The sequence below is a fragment of the Osmia bicornis genome, chromosome 11 (assembly GCF_907164935.1).
Source record: "Osmia bicornis bicornis chromosome 11, iOsmBic2.1, whole genome shotgun sequence".
Taxonomy (NCBI): Eukaryota; Metazoa; Arthropoda; class Insecta; order Hymenoptera; family Megachilidae; genus Osmia; species Osmia bicornis.
The window spans coordinates 5,325,470-5,344,982 of record NC_060226.1 but is presented as its reverse complement, the minus strand read 5'-3'; the positions used below and the strand labels follow the sequence as shown (position 1 = coordinate 5,344,982).

Sequence of the window (19,513 nt, the reverse complement as noted above, 5' to 3'; positions counted from 1 at the left end):
ATCGGATATTGTCAAAAACATTGAAAATATTTATTTCGGTATTCATATACAAGTACACTACACGCTTGTGGATATGTCCCTTAGATCTAAATACTTATATCTCCGTACAGCCGGAGAAAGGATAATGAAAAGTGTCGTCTTGGAATCATATGTTTTATCAATGGACAACGGTCGACTGATCGTGAGTAGAAGTCGTTTTATCATACTGCATAGGAACTGTATTCGAAATGTCCTCGAAGAAGCTATTTCAGGGGTACGGTTAAAGAGGAGACACGATGATGATGGTTTAGAAGAAAAACGTTCATAGTTCCTTCTCCGGCCGATATGCTCTTTTTAACACACGCGTTCACGATATCAGCGCCATTTCCTCGGCACGAATAATAACAATCGCGCTTTTTGGCAAAAGAAAAAAGAAAGTGCAGTTTATGTACAAATATATTGATTCGTGGTCGGCGTGGTCGTATATGTATAGGTAACGTTTCCTCTTATTGGGCAAGTAATCGTGAGATACAGATTATTTTGGAATTTGCGAGTAGAACCTGCGACGAGATCTCACCGTATACGCACGGTTCGTGTGGCATCCTTTCTGATCACACAAACGTGACCGATCACGAGTTAACATTTTTTTATTTACAAAAGTAACGAGGTTTCGCTTTCGAAACCACGCGCACACGCTCTCTTTCTCTCGTTCCCTCTCATGCGACAAACGTGCTCTAATCTCGGGTTGCTAACAAAGCTTTCTAGCTTTACTGCGGGATCCGACATTCAGTTTCTCGTTATTATTAATAGGCACTCGTGGTATGTTACAGTAAATCAACTGCGGAACGGTGCATATATCGAGCCAATGTAAAAGTCAAATATTAGTCTGCATTCGTTTCAAAATAAATTTCTCGTCGTGCCAATACTATAAGAACTCTTAACTAGCACGTTTTTGTCCGACAGTTGATACTATTTTATACTTATATTCATAAGCGGCGAGATTGATTTTTGTCTTCTTTTCACTCTGAGCAAATTCTGTGAGGACACACGTTTTGAGCGGCGGTAAATAAAGAAAAATTAATCGAGCATCGTCCTGTCGGCTGTCGTTCGCAGAAAATTCTAACAACAATATATATATATATATATGTATATATGTATATATAAACATGCCGTATAAAATATAGAAAATTCGCGCAAGAAAAATAACGTAAAAAATACAAACGAGTGTAGAAGGGAGAGTGAGGAAGAGGGTGTGGGTAAGAGGGATGTAAAAGGGGGATGAATACGAGATCCTTCCGCGAATAACGCCGATTAACGATTAATACAGTCTTGTGACGTGTCTTAGAAAAACTTTAACTGCTCAGAAGTGTATGGGATATACGAACGATATTCTTTTGAGCCTGGTTCGTGTTTCATCTCGAGAATTACTAAACGGCACCGAAAGTAGGTGTGCGATCGCCGCATTCTAGGTAACGCTAAGTTCGTTTATTCGTCTCGATTATTCATCGTTAGCGCAGTTGTTTCCCGTGACACACAGACAGAGCTGTGTAAAAAGAAACAGTATTCTCGAACAGGAAATAAAGAAACAACGCGTTTTCTCTACCTCTTTGTTCGAAATACTTCTTCTCTTTTCCAAGTAGCTCCATTCGGACGATTAACAATAATAAATAAAGATATGCTTTAAAAATACAGTAGCTTTCGATTAAAGTTTCGTGGCTTATCACACTGACGTACAGACGAGGATATCGATCGAACGCGACTCGTGAGTTTTCTCTTTCTTTTCTCGGTAAATCGAGACACAACAATGTTACTAAATTACAACGAATCGTTCGACGAAGCTGTTTAATTGCTTTGGTTTGCTTGAACGTTCGATCGATGTCCTCGACACTTCATCAGAAATTTCGACAACTTCTATCTTCTTTTCAACTACGAGGATTCTTTTTAATAAGAGCTTTCCTCGTGTACGACACAATTCGTTTTATTCTCTCTTACGTTATCGAAAAATATGTATATTTTTTTCATATGTGCATCATATATATATATATATATATATATGTATGTATATGTACACAGGACTACGTAAAGGATTGTATCAATCTTTAGCAAAATACTGCTTATAATAATTAAAGGCGTTTAATAAAGAAAGGTTCGAATGATTTCTAGATCAAAGTTTATAAAACATTTCTGTTCATTTTGACGAATATAGTGTTCAAATTTGACATAATCCTTTCTGAAAATCCTATGTACATTCCATAATCAGTAGGCTCGCTTAATGTAGTCCCACGGTCCAGCTGCACCGGCCGATGTATCGAGGATATCACGAGGCACCAAAGAACGACATAATTAACCCGAAATATACACGTATCCTTTATCTCGCTGTCTCATTTATACACATATTTACACACGCAGTCACGTTAATCGCTAATAGTAAAACGTATAAAAAGAAAAAAAAGAAGAAGAAGAAGAGAGAAAGATGATCTAGAAGACGCGAGAAGAAAGACACCAACGAGACTGGGGAGGATCCGTTAAGTTGAAAACGATGTATACATACTTGCAATGTGTAATCGAATGGTTGTCGTTAGATTGAATTTCAAGAAAAAGAGAATCGAATAAATGAAAATCTTTGCACCAAATGCGAAGACATCTCTTTCAAGAAAAGTTCTCTTCCTTGTTTTGGAAAGGAGAAAAGACAGAAGGGAGTTATTGTGCCTTTCGCGTAACGATGCTGGGATTAAGTTGTTTAAGCATAATTGGCGGTAGTGAAATAGCCGGTTGCGCGACCAATTATCGATTCACCGGGAGAAACTTGGGACCTCGTTAATCCGAGAATCTTCGAAGTCGCGCTATTCCTTTCCTTCCTGTTAATTTCGTCGTGATATTTGATACGTAGTTAGTTCAACGAGAATAAATAAAAAAAAAAAAACCATCAATCGTGTCCGAAGAGGCTCGAATTAACGCGAGTTCGTTTCTCACGGCAATTTCGGACGATACGAATCGAATATCGAGTCTTGAATTGATTCGAATCGTTGTACGGGTCAAACGGGTACATGACAGACCCGACTCAATTAGCCGCTACACGACCATCCGAATCAACAAATGAACTCGCTAATGACGATAATGATAATAATATTAACGAGAGATAGCCTAAGAAAGTCTTACAGCATAAGTTACTTATAACACCTAGGATCTGTCGCATCTTTCTTATCATCTTAACTCATCGTTACGATAGAGCGTGCGGACCCGAAACGCATCTAAACAGTCGCGATTCGACCGATCCTCGCACTCGATCAAATTAAAAAACCAAAAACAAAAAAAAAAGAATCCCTTTTTTCTTTATACTCTCCCGATAAAAAAGCTGACTTGACTGTTGCCGTTCTTTTTTCACACATCTCTAGTCGATCTATAGATAAGAAACCGTATATACGATAACACGCGAAATTGGCCGATAGCAAAAAAAAAAAAAGAAAAAAGTACACGAGGATCCAATACTGCAAAGTCGGTAGTAGTCGCATACGAAACAACGTAGATGCTTGTTCTTCTCGAGTTAGTCTCGTCACCGAGGGAGATCTGTACAAAAGGGTAGAAACTCAAGGGAGAATATATCGCGTGACTACTACTTACTTTCTACTACCAACTAACTAACCATCACACTTGGAACGTTCGCGCGATCAGAGCGTCGAAAGTCTTTCTTATCTCTCCGGATTTTCGATGCGAGATACGAGGGAATCATCGCGGTATCGCCATCGTGATCGCCGTGTCACCTTGGATCGCAAAGAGGGTCGGAAAGATGGCTATTCACGATGGAACGAAAAATGGTTGGTCGCGAGTTCGCTCGGGGGCTGCGAAGATACGGCCATTCGCATTCATCTCACGGCCCGCTGACGGTGGTGTTGACGGGCAACGAATGACCCGTGACCAGACTGTCCGCCGGTTTGCCGAGGCGGAGTATCGATTGAAGGGAAGCGACTTCGGAGGCGAGACGATCGAGCCTCGACTTGACCTCCCTTTCGCTTTCAGGAACGGTAGGGACGGTGGGCCCGGTCCATTCGGCCCCCAAGGAAATGCCCGAGTCCCGTTCGTCGCTGGATCCTTCGTTGTCCCATGGTGGCGACGCCCTTGGTCCTGGCTCTTGTTTGATACCCTGAAGTGCCAATAGCGCACTGGCCGCGTCCTTGTCGCCGATACGCGACTTGTGTCTCAGTTTGTGGGGCAAACTGTTGTTAGCTGCCGGATTGACCGTCAACTGAGGGCCCTCGTCACCGCTGCCGGACGACAACTCGAACGGCGATTGCGCGCGTCGCCCGCGGGACAGGTTTAACGCGCTCGTCGTGTCAAGGTGCATGGCCGATACGTAGGGATGGGGATATTGGAAGCTTTCCGTTTCCGGGTACGTGGTAGTTTCGGGAACGTACAGTTGTGCAGGTGACCTTGGCGACCGTGCTCCGCTTACCGGTTGATGGATAACGGACGTGTGCACCGGGCTCGGTGTCCTGGCATAAAGTAGCGCCGCCGAGGGTGGCAATTTTGCCCTTTTTACGCTAATAGGTGGTTCGGATGGTAGCGCGGCGAGCACGTGTTCCGTGCTGATCACAGCTTCGCCACAGATACCAAACTTGTCCCTTATCGCCTCGAGCTGCGCCTTCAGGATGTGGTTCTCCTTGCTCAGCTCCATCACACGTTGCTCGAGCACCATGTCGTTGAAACGCCTCTTCTCGCGAGACCGCTTGGCAGCCTCGTTGTTGCGTCTTCTGCGGTCCCAGTAGCTGTCATCCTTCTTGTTGTCCGGTATGAACTCCCGTTGCTTGCGCTGAGAAAATAGCTCTTTTCTGATGTCGAAGTTCGGGGGGAAATTTTCAGGGTGTGTCACCTGTTGGGCATCGTGATGAAGTTGTTGTTGATGCTGCTGTTGTTGCTGCTGCTGCTGCTGCTGCTGCTGCTGCTGCTGCTGTTGGGCCTGTTGCTGCTGAGCCTGATGGTGGTGATGGTGGTGCTGGGGTTGTTGCTGTTGCGGCGGTTGCTGTTGAGGTGGATGCTGGTGTTGCTGCTGCTGCTGCATGGACGGTGGCCCACCATGGTGCGAAGGATGCGTCAGTGGTGGCAAAGGTCCATGAGCATCGTGTCCACCATGACCACCGTGGCCGGCGTGTGCCATTGTGTGGGTGGCCGGCATGTTGCTGTTCAGACACGCGGTCTCACCGTTGATCGGTGATCCACTCTGACGGGCGACAAATTCTGCCACCATAATTTGTCTTCTTAGTACATCTGTAAAAGAAATAGATAAGAATTAGCGACCGAACGCGATGAAGAAACACGAGAGAAATGTATGCATACGATATCGCGCGAGGTGACGGTGAACGAAACGGCCGTGGAATTAACAAGAATCATCGTGTATTGTCTAACGGGTCCAAATGTCAAATACCGAAGAGAACGATTCTCGAGTTTATTAACGGCGGTGACGAAAGTAACGCAACGTGCCAAACGATTATACGATGATGATGACGATGATGCCGATGTCGAGCAACCCCCGCGTCGCATTAATCTAGTTACGCTACGACACGAATAGAATCAAAACAACCGTTTGCTTCGAACGAGTGTGCATTTTCTTGTACAACGTTACAACTTGCACGCAAACAGGAACACGTATCACGCTCTGAAAATGGCGAATACCATTTCAACCGCATTGTTTCACCGTGTGCCTGTCCGTTTTGGACGCAGTGTCCTTCCAGACGTCTAAACCGAACATCTATTAATCCAATGTGACAGAAAGTACACGTTCCAGCAAGCACGTTTACGACCCTAGCCACGTACCAAATGTAGTCCTTGTACGGCGGTATCACGCAACGCTCGAATGACGGGGACCATTATAAAAAGAAGGTCATCGCGGAATCAGGAAGAAGGAAAACGCTCTTGAGAAGTTTTCAATCAAACGGCCTTTCCTAGATTACCTTTTTTTTCCACTACCTCGATCAACAATTACGCGAGCTCTATCTGCGATCATATTTCCGGATTCGAATTAGACGACCTGTGTGATTCGATCGACCGCTATCCTCGACGTGATTCAATGTGGTCATTCTTTTCCCGTGACACATAACGCGCAATAATGTTATAACAGAGCCTCATCCAAGAATTGTAATCAAATCATCCTGATTACCCCTCTATGACGCACTCTTATGAAAACCGATCGTCATAACCGATATAACACGTCGAATAACACTGTTACGCGTGGATGCAAAATATAATTGATTTATTCGTTATGCCGATAACAATCGAAGGCCAATTATCTGAGGCCGCTGCTAGGCTTCCGGCGAAATCGATAGAATTGGTACCATCCTCGAAAAAGGGATAATCCCTCTGAAAAAAATAAAATTCATTCGTTCTTAAGCCTTCCTCAAGTTTATTTCCTCCTCAAAATAGAATTTATTTCCAATATATGTATATAGTATGCGATTTACAAACACTTCAATGCTGACTCAGTTCTAGAAACGATTGTTCATTCACCTAGCTTAATTATCCGCATCATGCAATTCAAATGTGTGTCTATTCAACTGATCGGTTTTTTACAATGCAGTAATCGAGTGAAACACTACTCGAGTGCTTGAAAAATATAGTTTTATCTACGAGCCATTTTCAGTCGAATCGAATTACCAACATGTTATCAGACATTTATCTCGTTACAAAGTTTCTTATCTATGAGAACAAATATTTTAAAACCGAAAAAAAAAAAAACAATAGAGAAGATTGTCAAGTAGCAGTAATGCGTTGTTAAGTGTATTGTCCAAGGTGCACGCTCTGTATACAGGATGAATGATTCGAGGAATAATACATTTACCCATAGTTTTTACGAGAGCACAGTAACTGCGTTAAATCGTTTATATAATGATTTCCAATGTCTACAGTGTTCTATTGATCTATCGCATTATGTATTTCGGTGGCTCGAAGGCGATCCTTTTTAAATACACGTAGGTGTGATGACAAAGAATCAAATCCACCGGGGAAAAGCTGGTGGTAAAGCTTTCGTAACCGTTACACAGTGAGAGCGGCACCGGCGAGCAAAGGTGAAGAATTCCAAGAGATCGAAAGACGTGCTCGTACTGCCAACAATACCGGTCCGAGTACGAGAAGTCGCAAAATAGCCTTGGGTAAGGTCGGGTTCCTCAAGGTCGAAAATGTCAGTGAACTCAGCGACGAACATTGCCCCTCAAAACATTACCCGTCTTTCAGAAAATTACTCTTGAATAATCGAGCTACAACTCTACCTGAATTTGAATAATTTAGATTTTGGCGCCATTTTCCGTCTAGTTTGCATCGGTCAAACGAACGATTATATAAAATGTGTATATGCACATTTCTATGAGAAATATTCATTTTTTAATTTAAAAATAAATCAGAGAGAAATAAATTAGAAAATTTGATGTGTTTGATGATACTCGAAATTTCATACGTAAAGATACTTTTGACTTCCAGTATGAATCCAAGATGGCCGACCCCCCATATGAACGTGAGGTACGTGCAATTGTAATAGCATTAAAATATTAATTTATAAGGTAATTAACGCGTGATCTTTCCGCCAATTATCGTAGCATACTAGGCAAATACGATAAGGTCATAATTTTGTTGCAATCCGTCGTGTTGACTGTAATTGATCTGATCGTCGAATCGTAGCTTGACTCGTTAATGAAGTTACATGTAACCGAGCAATTAAAAATAATTTGTTGTTATGTCCACTCGTTAAACGAGTCGCGAATGTTTTCGTGTTATGTACATCCTTGATAAATGCGCGAACATTAATTCAAACGCGAGTTGCAGTTATGTAAGGAAGCACGTGTGTCTCGGGAAAACGTGCCACGTGCTGCAACGTAGTTGCCGGCCGTTTACGTGTGGAAATATTTATTTATCAAACCTTCAGCATTTTTAATATGGAAATATTGTTTAAGTTTCGAAATTGTATTCATCTGTTCATCTGTTCATCTGTTAAAACATAATTTATATTTTTCGAGTCTCTAAATTTGGCGGGAGAACGCCATGCACCGAAGTTGCGTGCGCAGCTTTTCCAGTATCGAACGAACATTTCGAGATCGCCGCAATAGTTCAAGTATCGCAGAAAAAGTTTCGAGACCGGAAGTAACGTTATTCTTGACGCGGAGTCTTGTCAGTTGCACGTGCCCACGGAAATTAGCGATTAAAGTTCGGAAAACGGTCGTTTTAAGTGAAAATATTTGTTTAAATCATACGAGCAATGTATGACAAGCATGTACAAGTGAAAAGTGTGTGTTTATTACATGAAGATGGATTAAACAGATGTGGAATTCCTCCGCCTGTTCTACCCTGTCTCGAACGCGTCATTTATAGGTATGTATCGCCATATTTTTTCCAATTATTCGTATTTCCTATATAAATTCGATTGTGCCATCTTATTTTCGGTAAAAAAGTAGTCAAATTCGATTTGCAAGCGTAAGTGGTTAGGGTACCTCCACTGTTAAACGCGAGGAAGGGAGATAGCAAAGTCGATAGATCGATCATCTGAATTAAGCGTTGAAGCACGCGGCCATGTTACATAAGGGTCTCGTTGCATCGTATACTCGTGCGTTTTCTATGTCCACGTGCTCGTTTGTTGGAAGTGAATGTCAACTTCTTGTACCGTAGAAGCCCCTTACTATCCCGGTAAATATGTCAGCATACGTGAATCTCTTTTAATCACCTACTTCTAGTCGAGCAACGTGTCTACACGACCTCACAATTATAGTTTCGTAATCCGTTGAGAGCGTCCTTCCGTTTATCGATTATGTATCTTGTACCTTAAATTATCTCTAGAGAAGCTGTGTCATGGTTAGTCAGAAACCTGTCTCACTTAAGAGATTCCAGGAAATGCTGTTGATATACCGACATTTTATAAAGTAGAAACGCATGCAATTCTAATTTTTATGCGCGAACTTGGAAATGATGTTTCGACATTGCTCGCCAGAGGGCACTGAAGGGGTAACGAGTTAGGCTATGGACCTTTTTAAACCATTTTCCTCTTAATTTTTTTGAAAATATACCGTGTTTGATAAACAATTGGAAATAAATAAGAAAATTAATTTCATAGTATATTTCACCGCGTGATCTAGTAACAGGCATTCAAACGCGCTAAATGAATTCCGAATTAGTCGCAACGCTACAAATATTATGTACAGTTTAGAAGTCCGTTCGAAATTGAGCAATCAGCTGGAATTTCACTGGCAAAGTTACGTATACAGGAGTTCGGGTGACTCATATCGTCGCAGCAAGTTCTATCGATCCAATGATTTTTGCCAGGGCAAAAATACCGCCCACGTAAATTTCTGTAGTGACGAAATGCATATATAGTCATCATCCTACGTGTCGTGTTCTACCGGTATACGCGTTATTTCGTCGAACGATTGCGATACAGATATTATTCAAATCACCGAATTTTCCCATCCACGTAATACAACAATCCAAGAACTGTTTTGAAATCAAACCCACATGCATTTCCGTTCAACAGGTCTGCGCGTTGCCCGAGTCCTCTTTGGTCGTTCTCTAGTTTCGTAACATGACCGATCGAGCTTTCGTGTCGATAAAAGTCAACGACCTTAGCAACCTATGATCTATCGATGCTAGTTCTAAAAACGATACGCTAAACGCCATCCTTTGGTCTCGAAGGAAAACCGAAAAGCTAGTCGATAAAAATTGCATCGTTTTCCAACGGATTTTTGCATTGTTACAGGTAAAGAAGAAAATTACGTTTCCCGATGACCGGTAAAATCATCCATCCTCGTCTGACCAGTTGGGAGGAACCGAATCACCCGGAGGCTCGGGCTGCTACACAACACGTTCTTGGTGAGTCATATTTAGCCATTACATGTTGCTTTACGTGTATATTAGCATGCACTAACGGGAGCCTGAGAGCTTACACGCTTGTCAGCCGTGTATATGTAAATACATAGGCGCACGCACGTGCGCGTGTACCAGGAACGTAACGAGAGACGAGGTTGTCGCCCTTTTCTCGAAAATTTATCGGCTGTAACGTACACGTGCCGCGACGACGGTGGCGCAACTTTACAGCTCCTCGTAAACCTTGCCTTACGATTCGTAATTACCGAAGGTCTAAGGACCTGATCGGAATAATTATACAACCTCGAACGGGTTACAGTTTCCATAAAGAATCGATAAAAACGGCAATTATAGAAAACGCGGTATGTACATGTATCGTGACGAAATCGTTCGATTGCAGAAATCAGCATAGGTATACGCGAAGATCGTATCGATAGGGGTACCGATCGCGAGTATGTAGCTTTCGTTTTACGTCTCGGGGTCAATATTTCTCCATGCAGGATAATAATAGCGGACCCTTGGCGTGCGTCACGCACACACGAAATAATTACGTAGCATTGGGTAAGCGTTGGAATCGATCCGAGCTGCGTTACTCGCGTTAAACGTTTTCTTCGTACAATTGCGCTTGTTTCTACGTAACCAATAAACATCACTGTCGATACTCTGGTAAACCGAGAAACGATAGAACACTCGTGTACCTCCTCTCTTTTCGAACAGAGCTCTGATGCAACCACCGACGCGTAATCGAAAGGAAATTCCATTTGAAATCGATAGTTGGTACACACGTTTCGTATCATCTGAAATTGGACGCTTTCGATAACGATTGCGACCTACCTAGCCGTCGACGCAGAAATCACTTGCCTTTCGAACCGGGCAAATCGCGTTTCGCTTTTCGTTCGAAGAACGGACACGCGTTTACTCTTCGATCGTGCAAGCAGGCGAAAATAACGCGTTCGATTCGCGGCCAGTTTCTTCAATTATGAATCGCAATTAGATCGATCCGCGTGCGTCACGTGCACCCGTGTCGATCGGTTGCGCAACGTGACACTAATCGTAAGCTCCAGTAACTCGTGACGCAATTTAAACGACAACGTGTACGTACGCCGAGCGAGTTTTTTCTTTCCACCAGCAGCCGGGATTAGTATCTGTGCGAGTAGAATTCGTTGCTAGTAGGAAAAAATCGGTAAATACAAGCGCGATGCTATTAATATCGCCGCGATGAATAATTCCTATGACGCAATTGCATAATATCCTGTTTATTCTTCTTTTTTATCGTTTCGGGTTTCTATTCTGTAATCCGTCGCGTACAGTAGGCGAGTAATCGAAAATTACGTGTTACGATGTAACAAACCAGCTCCGCGTAGATAACGCGTTATAAATAGAAAAAAAACAGAAGTACGATAGGAGTATTTGTAAGTAGGTAAGAGAATTGTTTATAACATGCCGTGGATAGGCGTGCCTTTCGAAACGAAACACATCGATTATTATTACTTTATCGAAGGTTCTATAATTTAGTATCTTTTCAGTGGGAATGACGAGTATCAGGGGCCGGTTAGTTCGTCGAAAGTGGAGGAAAAAGATTATGCGTGAACGGGGACACGGGTTTCGTTGTCACGCGTGCACGTGTATATTAATCGTCAGCAGGATTGCGCAATGATCGTGGCCGCGCACGTGGACCCACGACATCGGTTTCGTTTTCTTAACCAATAAAATGCTTATTAGCAATTCTTTTCCTGGCACTAGCTGCGAGAGGAAACGTTTCCTCGTACAGAGAAACACGGAAACCCTTTAGCCGATTCGATTTTCTGCCCGATTACGTAAAAGACAAGTCTCGCGGCGAGAAGTCGCGAAATACCGCGTGACGAGTAGCGATCAATCGTGACTCGGGGTTAGCAGCAGTACATTTTTTTTTTTTTTTTCTTCCTATGGTCAGCTCTTTTCGAGGAACGTGGCAAATGCAAATGCAACCAGCACAGTTCCGCTCTCGGTCTTCGCGGAAATATATTCGCACGATATTTCAGTGTCCGTTCACGGGATTAGTTTTCGACGAAGACGTTTCGCATGCGAACACACGTACGCTCTGGAAATAATCCTTGCGTTCGTTATTAGTTCAGCCATCTGGTCTTGAATCGGTGTCCGTACAAAGAGACAATTGTAACCGGCTAGTTGATTCGACAGTCGAGTTACGTGAGTCAGCTGATGTACCGGGTGTGCTCGAAAATCGGCCGACGTAACGGTGCTTCGCTAAACACTGCCAATTTAAACCGCTTTTTCATCTTTTCTTTCGAATGGCCTAAATTGTATCAACTCGAGTTGATAAAATGCGTGACGCACGATTATGTAACGACAAAAGCACGCTTCTTCTCTCTCTGTTTAACGGCCACCGTGTGTGCGTGTCGCGTGCGGTATAGTTACACTCCACTATTCTCTTCGTCGTTCCTTCATTTCCATCTTGTCTCTCGCGACACGACAAACTATTCCCTCTCTTATCAACGACTTAAAGGACCCGACCGTTATCCGTCCCATTATCCCAAAACTGGACTCGCGAGTTACCAAATTCCTGCTGCTCAACCACGTGTCAATTTTAGTTCATTATCTTATTCTTTACTTCATTTCCAAGTAATATAACGGCAATTTGAAAATAAATCATTTATGCAAAGGAATTTTAAATAACGTTTGCTCCGATCGTCTATACGAATGTTATATGTTTAGATAAAAAAAAGACAGACAAATAAAATTACAAAGGTCGTAAATTCCATGAACCGTCTTTCTGTTCGCGATCTTAAAAGAAACACGGGTTGTCCCGTGTACGGATAAGGTGTTACATAACGCATTAGGAGGCGTGTTTGCTTTGCTAGTCTTCATTCAGTCACGCTGCTTATCGTTTCCAAGATCTCATTAACCATCGCGTTAATGATATACCTATCAGAAATCTTCGTTATCTTCTTATCGAATATTCCGAAGGTATTCGAGAACAGTTAGTCCCTATTTTCGAATCGTATTCGTACATAGATAACGAAAGAAGATTACGGGATTAATTTTGTGAAATTTTTTGGTTAATTTGCGGCGACGATCAACTATGACCCCCACGGCATTCGAGGCGTTAAATAACAAACAGGCGGATGAGTAGCAGCGTTCCAAAAATGCGACGATAGAGCGGGCGGGCTTGAAATAGTTTCTCGAGTACGTCGAACTTTAAGTACAGTACACATAAAGGCATGTGCACAATGCCAGCAGCCACTCACCGATATACACGGCGTCTGTATATGTATACCGGTTGGCCGTGCGTGTTACGATTGCGGTCAGCGCTCACGTAACAACGAGCACTGATACCGTTATCGGACCGACACAGGCATTTCGAACCGGTCTCCGATTTCGTTTCCCGCTCATTATGCAATTGGCCCGCGATAACGCGACCGCCAACTGAAAAACACAGAAAAAAAAAAAGAAAAGGGAAAAACACGTGACCCTCTTTCTCTCTCTTTCTCTTTGAGCTACATTGTTCATTCCTGTCACGGTACGCACACTCGCGTCCTGTTGAATTTTAAACAGCCGATTCGTTTGAATTATTATTTATCTTTCATCTATTTCGTCGTTACGGTTCGATGAAACGATTACGGCCAAATGTCGAAACGAGAAACCTTGAAACTTCGGAAGGATAAGACCTTGAGAGATATACGTACATTTTTCAGCCATTTAAATGTTAAGAAATTTTATGTAACATGACGCAACGAAGGAAAAATTAAATAACGTTCGTATTCATCTTTATTAAAATCTCGTTTCGTTGCTGTAAGAAGCACTAAGCGCGACTTTTTGCTCTCAACTTTGATCTCTATTTTATACAATCGTGAGATAAGTCGGAAGAATCTTGATAGGAAAAACTGGAGCAGAGTGATGTAATCCGAAATATGATCCGAAGTTGTGCAATAAACGGAAATAAGGAAACGATCAGTGACTAAGCGAGTCGTTTGGAATATAAATAATGTTATAGAAATCTGAGTCACCCTGTAAGTGGTTAATTTCTTCAAACTCTTAACCTTCCAAGGCTGCGCGCAACACGTAGTCGATCCCGATTCTTTTTACTCGTCGATCGGTGATAATAATTGTTCGAGGCGGGGAGGGCTTTTATCTGGTGCGTTCGAGCGAGGGCAAACAATAGATGAAAAGTCGTGTGTTATCGTTAAGAATATGCGCGACGCGGAGAGGGCGACCTTTAAGGTAGGACAATGGCAAAGTACAAAGAGTAATTTCGGTCGCGTCATCCACGTAATTATCGGTTATCTCTAAATTTTCACGCGTTCCACGTGAGCTTACGCGCGCAATACGTTCGCGTTTCTCGTCGGCCGACACGTGACCTGCGGTAACGTGTTAGCCTCTCGTGGATATACGTTTTCCTACCGAGCGTTCATTACGTAACGAACACGTGGAAGATATGTCGGAGCGGGAGAGAAAACGAGCAGACAACCGTAAGTAAGTAGGTACACGATACGTAAGTAAACACGTTCAACGTTTCTTCGATCGATGATGGGAGGGAAAGGACGATAGGAGAAGCGATCGGTTCGCGGTGGGCGTTTCGACCGATAAACAATCGCCGCAGAGAAACAGACACCGGCTTAAAGAATAAATAAAGCGGTCTGGCGTGATGCAACTCGCTCGGTATGTACCGAAGAAATCAGCTCCCTTTCTCGTTCGACGTTGGCGAACAGTTTTAAAATTCAAACGAAATGAAATGAAAAAGAGAGAGAAATAGAAAAAGAATCAAAGTTTTCAAGTATCAAGTTCATTAGCCGAACTTGACGATAAATAAAAATTCCTTTCATAATTAACCGATACGCATAACTATTCGATAACGTGCCTCTTCTAAGCTGTTCGCGCGCGCCTTCTCCCGCCACGTGACTCCTACACGTGCACACGCTGTGTTACGCTAGACCATTCACCTTCGTTGCATAATACAAACGCGAAAAGGTCATCGGGAACAACGGAGAGCTTGATATTTCCTAATATGATTGATAAACCGCCGACTGCTCGATCACGCCGATCAAAGAAACTCGATTCGGAATCGTCTCACGATATTACCCGTGATTGTTTAAAACGAAAGAAAATTTTTAAATCTTCTTACCTGTTAACAGGATGCGCGATTATGTCGATCGAAAACGTTCGTAAGATCGCGATCGATGACGCAAGATTCACGGTGTATCACCGCTATTAGATATACACGTAAGCTTGGAAGGGAAACGGTATATCGGCTCCGCGATTCGTAGTCGTCTACGTTTACGCTGCTACTGCGCTCGCGCGTCTCCGCGCGAGCTAATATAACACCCGCTCGCGTCATGCATTTCCGCGGAGCGTAGATACCGCTAATCCGGATTGATGTGACACCAAACACAATCTAGATCGACCGATCGAGATAACCGAGGCTGTGCAACAATGCACGTAACGCGAGTCCCCCCGGGTTCACGACTGACCTCATCCGCCTATACAGACGTATCTCGTTCGAGACATTTCACCGTTGCCGCGATACGACAGGGAAATTTTGCACACGAGATCGACATTTTGCTCTAGTTAAAATTTCTCGAACTTTATCGATATCCAAGCCTTTATTTATCCTACATACTCGGTGATAAGCGTGGGGCGCGATCGAGGAAAAGAAATTGGCATATGTAGTTGCGAGTTTGGAAGGAAAGAAGCCAAGTATCGTGCACGTTGATACACGTGCGTGCCCTTCGCTCCAAGTCCGTGAAGCTTATTACACACGCTTGCTTTACGCTACGACGAGGCTGAGAGTTCTGCAAATTAGGCCGTGGCCCACTTCGGGGGCCACGATAGAGTAGAGAGAAGGTGGCGACCACGATCACGGCGGAGAGGACAAGTAGTAGTGGGATCGATGAAAGATGGGGGGATATAGAGAGCGCGAAACGCGAACCAGAAAACGAGGAGGGGGCAGTTACCGTTTCAGACGACGATCGCGATCGATCGAAACGTTTCCGAGGTGGTATCGATCACGTGGATCTTTTCAAAATTCATTCGATAAATGTCGCCTTTCGTTATTACATACGGAGACGACTGTTTTATCTCGAAGGGTTTTTTTCAGTAGCACAGATCTCAATCGAGATCTTTCGAATGGTAGCCGGATATTTAAAATCCAACACACGTGTGTCACTTAAGAAAACAAAAAGTATCCTTTGCAGGGATATTTGGTTAGTTTTATCTTAGGACCGTTCCCCAAAAACGTTTTCTTTCAAAACGGACCCCTTACGTCACCCAGTCCATAAACGTGAATTTCTACCTCGAGGGTTTCTCCATTGTCTGGAGCTGCCGATACTGGAAATATTTTTCTCCAAAGCGTCGAAAAATTTTGGGAAACGGCTAGGTTGTACGTGTTGGCTAGAGAGAGATAAGGATCAGAGTCCTCTTCGCTTCGTCACGAATGACGCAACGAGCTGTGCCGCGTTGCTCACGACTCACGCGTTGCACGAGACTTTCGTAAGCGTCAGGTATTTTCTCGCTTCGTTCTGCTATTTCTCGATTTTATTTCTTTCGCCTACTTCTACTCGCAATTCATCGAGAAGAAAGAAAAAAAGAAATGAATGATTTTCATTTATTTTCACCGTTGACCGGTCCGACAGCAGCAACGCGTGATTCAGAGGCGATAAGGCTAGGTGATAAGATACGCGACGACGTGAGATCGGTCGAGACGAAAACAATGAATGCACAAGGTTTATTGCGCTCGCGAATTGCAGACGTTGCGTCACTCGATCCGCTCGAAGGTCAGAGCCTGCGGGACGATTCATGGTCCTTTTCTTAACATCGCGAAACGGATTCGCCGCGATTTTATTCTTCGATCACTCCCACTCCCTTCCCTCAAGTTTTTGCAACTTTTTCAATGACGCCTTATCATTTCGGAACGGATGAGCCTAAAAATAACCGCGTCGCGTCACGTTCGTAATCGGTGAAAATTCCAAGCGATTCACTGTTTAATTTGATGCTTCTTCTTTTCTCTCTTTTTTTTTAAACCATCCCGACAATTGTTTTTAACGAGCGACACTGCGACGAGATTTTAAGTTCAAAGTTCTGTTCACCGCGTGACAAGTTGGCTGGCTTGATAAGCTTCCCTTCTGGAAATCATATTTACAAGGCCGATCGCTGGTCGCGATGAATAAACAATCGGGGAAAAAATAGAGAAACGATAAAGACCGAGGTTCCGTGTGTGTAGAATCCTTTTGGTAAAAATTCGAGGCGAAATCGACCTTTACTCACCAATTTTGAATGATTCTCTGGAACACGATCGAACGACAGAACAGCGATCCACTTTTGCCTGGTCGATCTGATCGTTGAACGCAGACACGGCGCGCGATCAGCACTCGTCGATCGTTCGAAAATGTTTTTTTTTTTTTTTTAATCCGCGATACACGGAGACAGTCACTGGCTGAGCGTTAAGTATCCCGTTTGTCGAAGCAACGTAACGAGAATCACCGTCATAATAACGCTTCTGTTATCGCGTCTCGCGATCGTAGCCTCTTCGTTCAGACGAACGGGTTTTTAATCCAGCAGGCGGGATTGTATCTCCTCTTGCGTCAAACGTTGACACCACCAAAAGCAAACCAAACGGAAATAAAGTCGGTAGAACAGAGAGTGTCAATGATTCTCTGGCAAACGTCCTCGACGATGAAAGAAGAAGAAAAAAAAAATCTTTTTTTTTTCTAAAGGCACACGAAGAGAGATAACACTTGGCGGATAATTAAAATTTGTCGAATCAAAGATGCACGGGTTTTACTCCGATGAACTTGAACTCTGTCGATCAGGTGACAGAAACTCGAGCGTCTGGTCTGTGCGTGTGTAGGTACGTCAAGACAGGTCCGCTGTTACAGAGATTCTGGCCCCGATTAGAAAACGACAAGACAGAAACACGAGTGTTGCACGGAGAAAACGCAGCTCCACTCGGTACGGTGTCCGACTGCAAACTGACTGCACGCTGCGCGAGACTCGCGACTGCCGTCTTGGCCCCAATGTGCTCTGGCTTCGGAGTTTGATGCGAGGAACGCTGACGCGAGCGGTCACGTGTGTCCGTGTGTACGTGATCGTGTCTGCCGGCGTTGTGCCTTCGATCCTGTGCTAGTGAGAAGGTTTTTCACCATGGTGGGGTCAGATCCACCCGCCGGGGGAAGGTTTATGCCTGGTTTATGCTCGGTTTATGTTCCATCCCCACCCGTACTCACTGACAGCCCGTTCTGCGTCAGAGTGCCGACCGTTTCATCCCCACTACGCCGGTCCTCTTCCCCTTCTCGGACTATCCAACTCTTCCCCACTCGACGTTTGGGTGCATCGCGTCAAATCTTTCGGCCCGAACCACGCACCCTTTCGCCGTGCGACCGATTAGATTGCGTCGCGCGACCACGCGGACCGCTTCGTCTCCTTTCGTCATTTCACCTTACTCGTAATAGCTGTTTCTCTTTGCATGGAATCGATAAAGAAGATTATCGTTGCGATTCGATGCAAACACGTAGGTTTGTCAAAGTTCCACTCGAGGAGCTGGAACGACAGGTGTAACGTGGTCGTTAATTAAAGTATCAAGGAACGGCATTGATCGATGTCGCGCCACGTTGCACCATACATATTGCATAAAGTGGCCGAGGTTACAGCACCCTTATCTTCCCACGTTTCTCCTAAATTGTTATTTTGGCAATCGGTAGCCTTAGGGTATCGTCCGAAATTAAAAAGCAGGTTCAGCCTGTTGAAGAATTTGCCCTCGTGGCAATGTCGCGAGCAAACCGCGGGTATCGTTGCTCTAATTCAAACGAAAAAAAGCTGACTATGGCGCCTTGAACGCGCAGAACGTGTTGCGAATAAGTGTGCTTTCGATTTTCGCGATAGGAGAGAAAAGAAACATAGATAAAAAGAAAAATTGATGTTAGGACGGGGTTAGTAGGCGTGTTGGCAGGCAGATCGAATTTTCTTCGGTGACGAAAAACAAAGAGCGTGTCGGGTGTGCGAGCGCCACTTGGACGAGTCGTACGGTTGCAAGGACCCTCCACCTCCTGCTCCACCTCTGTCCTCTACGAACCGAATGCCAGACAACGAGGGCATCAGCCCCCATGAATCACCGCCGGTCACCTTCACTTTTTATGCAAGTTTGTTCTCACCCAGGCCTAGCCGGTTGAACGAATCCTCGCGCGTCCATATGCCTGTCTGCCTCGAACGTAGAAATCGATAGGGAAATTTGTGTTGCAACGTAATCACGGGAAATTAAACATCTTTTGTTCCGAGTAACACCGCCGATTATACCATCGCTGCACCGTTGGAAATTTTTCCCTCCTGACGTAATCGACTACACGCTTTCAAGTAACTATCGCTATCTTTTCCGTTCCGAGTTTTATGCTAACTTTTCGGTACCGCCGTACGTACGATCCTCGATCGCAATTTTCAGCTCCGGTTCCGCTTTGCATAGATCGCGCGTACGCGCATAATGATCGCACGACCGACGCGTTTATTATGGCGGGCGAATTTGGAATTTCAAGGACGCGCCTGTACGTGCATTGCCTCGACGTGCGACGCGCGTGCTCGTTGCACTTTCCATCGCATCCAGCGTTTTTCTTCGCGCCGAACCAAAGCGGAGACTCGGTAAAAATAAAAAGGCAACGATCGATTGGGTCGACGCCAAGGATCCTCTACAGGAGACTCACGAAAATTTGGTAACGACGAAGAA

General features: G+C 44.1%; 2 protein-coding genes across 5 annotated transcripts in view; one reads left to right on the top strand and one right to left on the bottom strand.

Annotated features, from left to right (window-relative positions):
- Nucleotides 1-6: 6 nt before the first annotated feature.
- LOC114872446 (E3 ubiquitin-protein ligase TRIM33-like) lies at nucleotides 7-17,934 on the bottom strand. Of its 4 annotated transcripts, XM_029179649.2 has the most exons (3): nucleotides 17,068-17,934; nucleotides 4,847-5,241; nucleotides 7-4,786 (listed from the first exon to the last, which is right to left on the bottom strand). In XM_029179649.2, exons 2-3 carry the CDS (start codon nucleotides 5,219-5,221, stop codon nucleotides 3,848-3,850), a joined length of 1,314 nt encoding a protein of 437 aa, XP_029035482.2. In that variant the 5' UTR covers nucleotides 5,222-5,241; nucleotides 17,068-17,934; the 3' UTR covers nucleotides 7-3,847. The 4 variants fall into 4 exon arrangements, with proteins under 4 accessions (XP_029035482.2, XP_029035478.2, XP_029035480.2 ...); XM_029179645.2 differs by having other exon boundaries at nucleotides 7-5,241; XM_029179647.2 differs by lacking the exon at nucleotides 17,068-17,934 and adding an exon at nucleotides 14,930-15,103 and having other exon boundaries at nucleotides 7-5,241.
- Nucleotides 7,398-19,513, top strand: part of LOC114872453 (caveolin-3-like) — a 191,649-nt gene continuing 179,533 nt past the window's right edge. Inside the window, exons 1-2 of the transcript XR_006829931.1 lie at nucleotides 7,398-8,328; nucleotides 9,704-9,816. The gene's annotated coding sequence lies outside the window, so the exon portion shown is untranslated. The remainder of the gene's footprint in view (nucleotides 8,329-9,703; nucleotides 9,817-19,513) is intronic.

Bases quoted from the DNA above. Each gene is read 5' to 3' on its own strand.
- LOC114872446 (XM_029179645.2), bottom strand. From the start codon at position 5,221: ATGGTGGCAGAATTTGTCGCCCGTCAGAGTGGATCACCGATCAACGGT.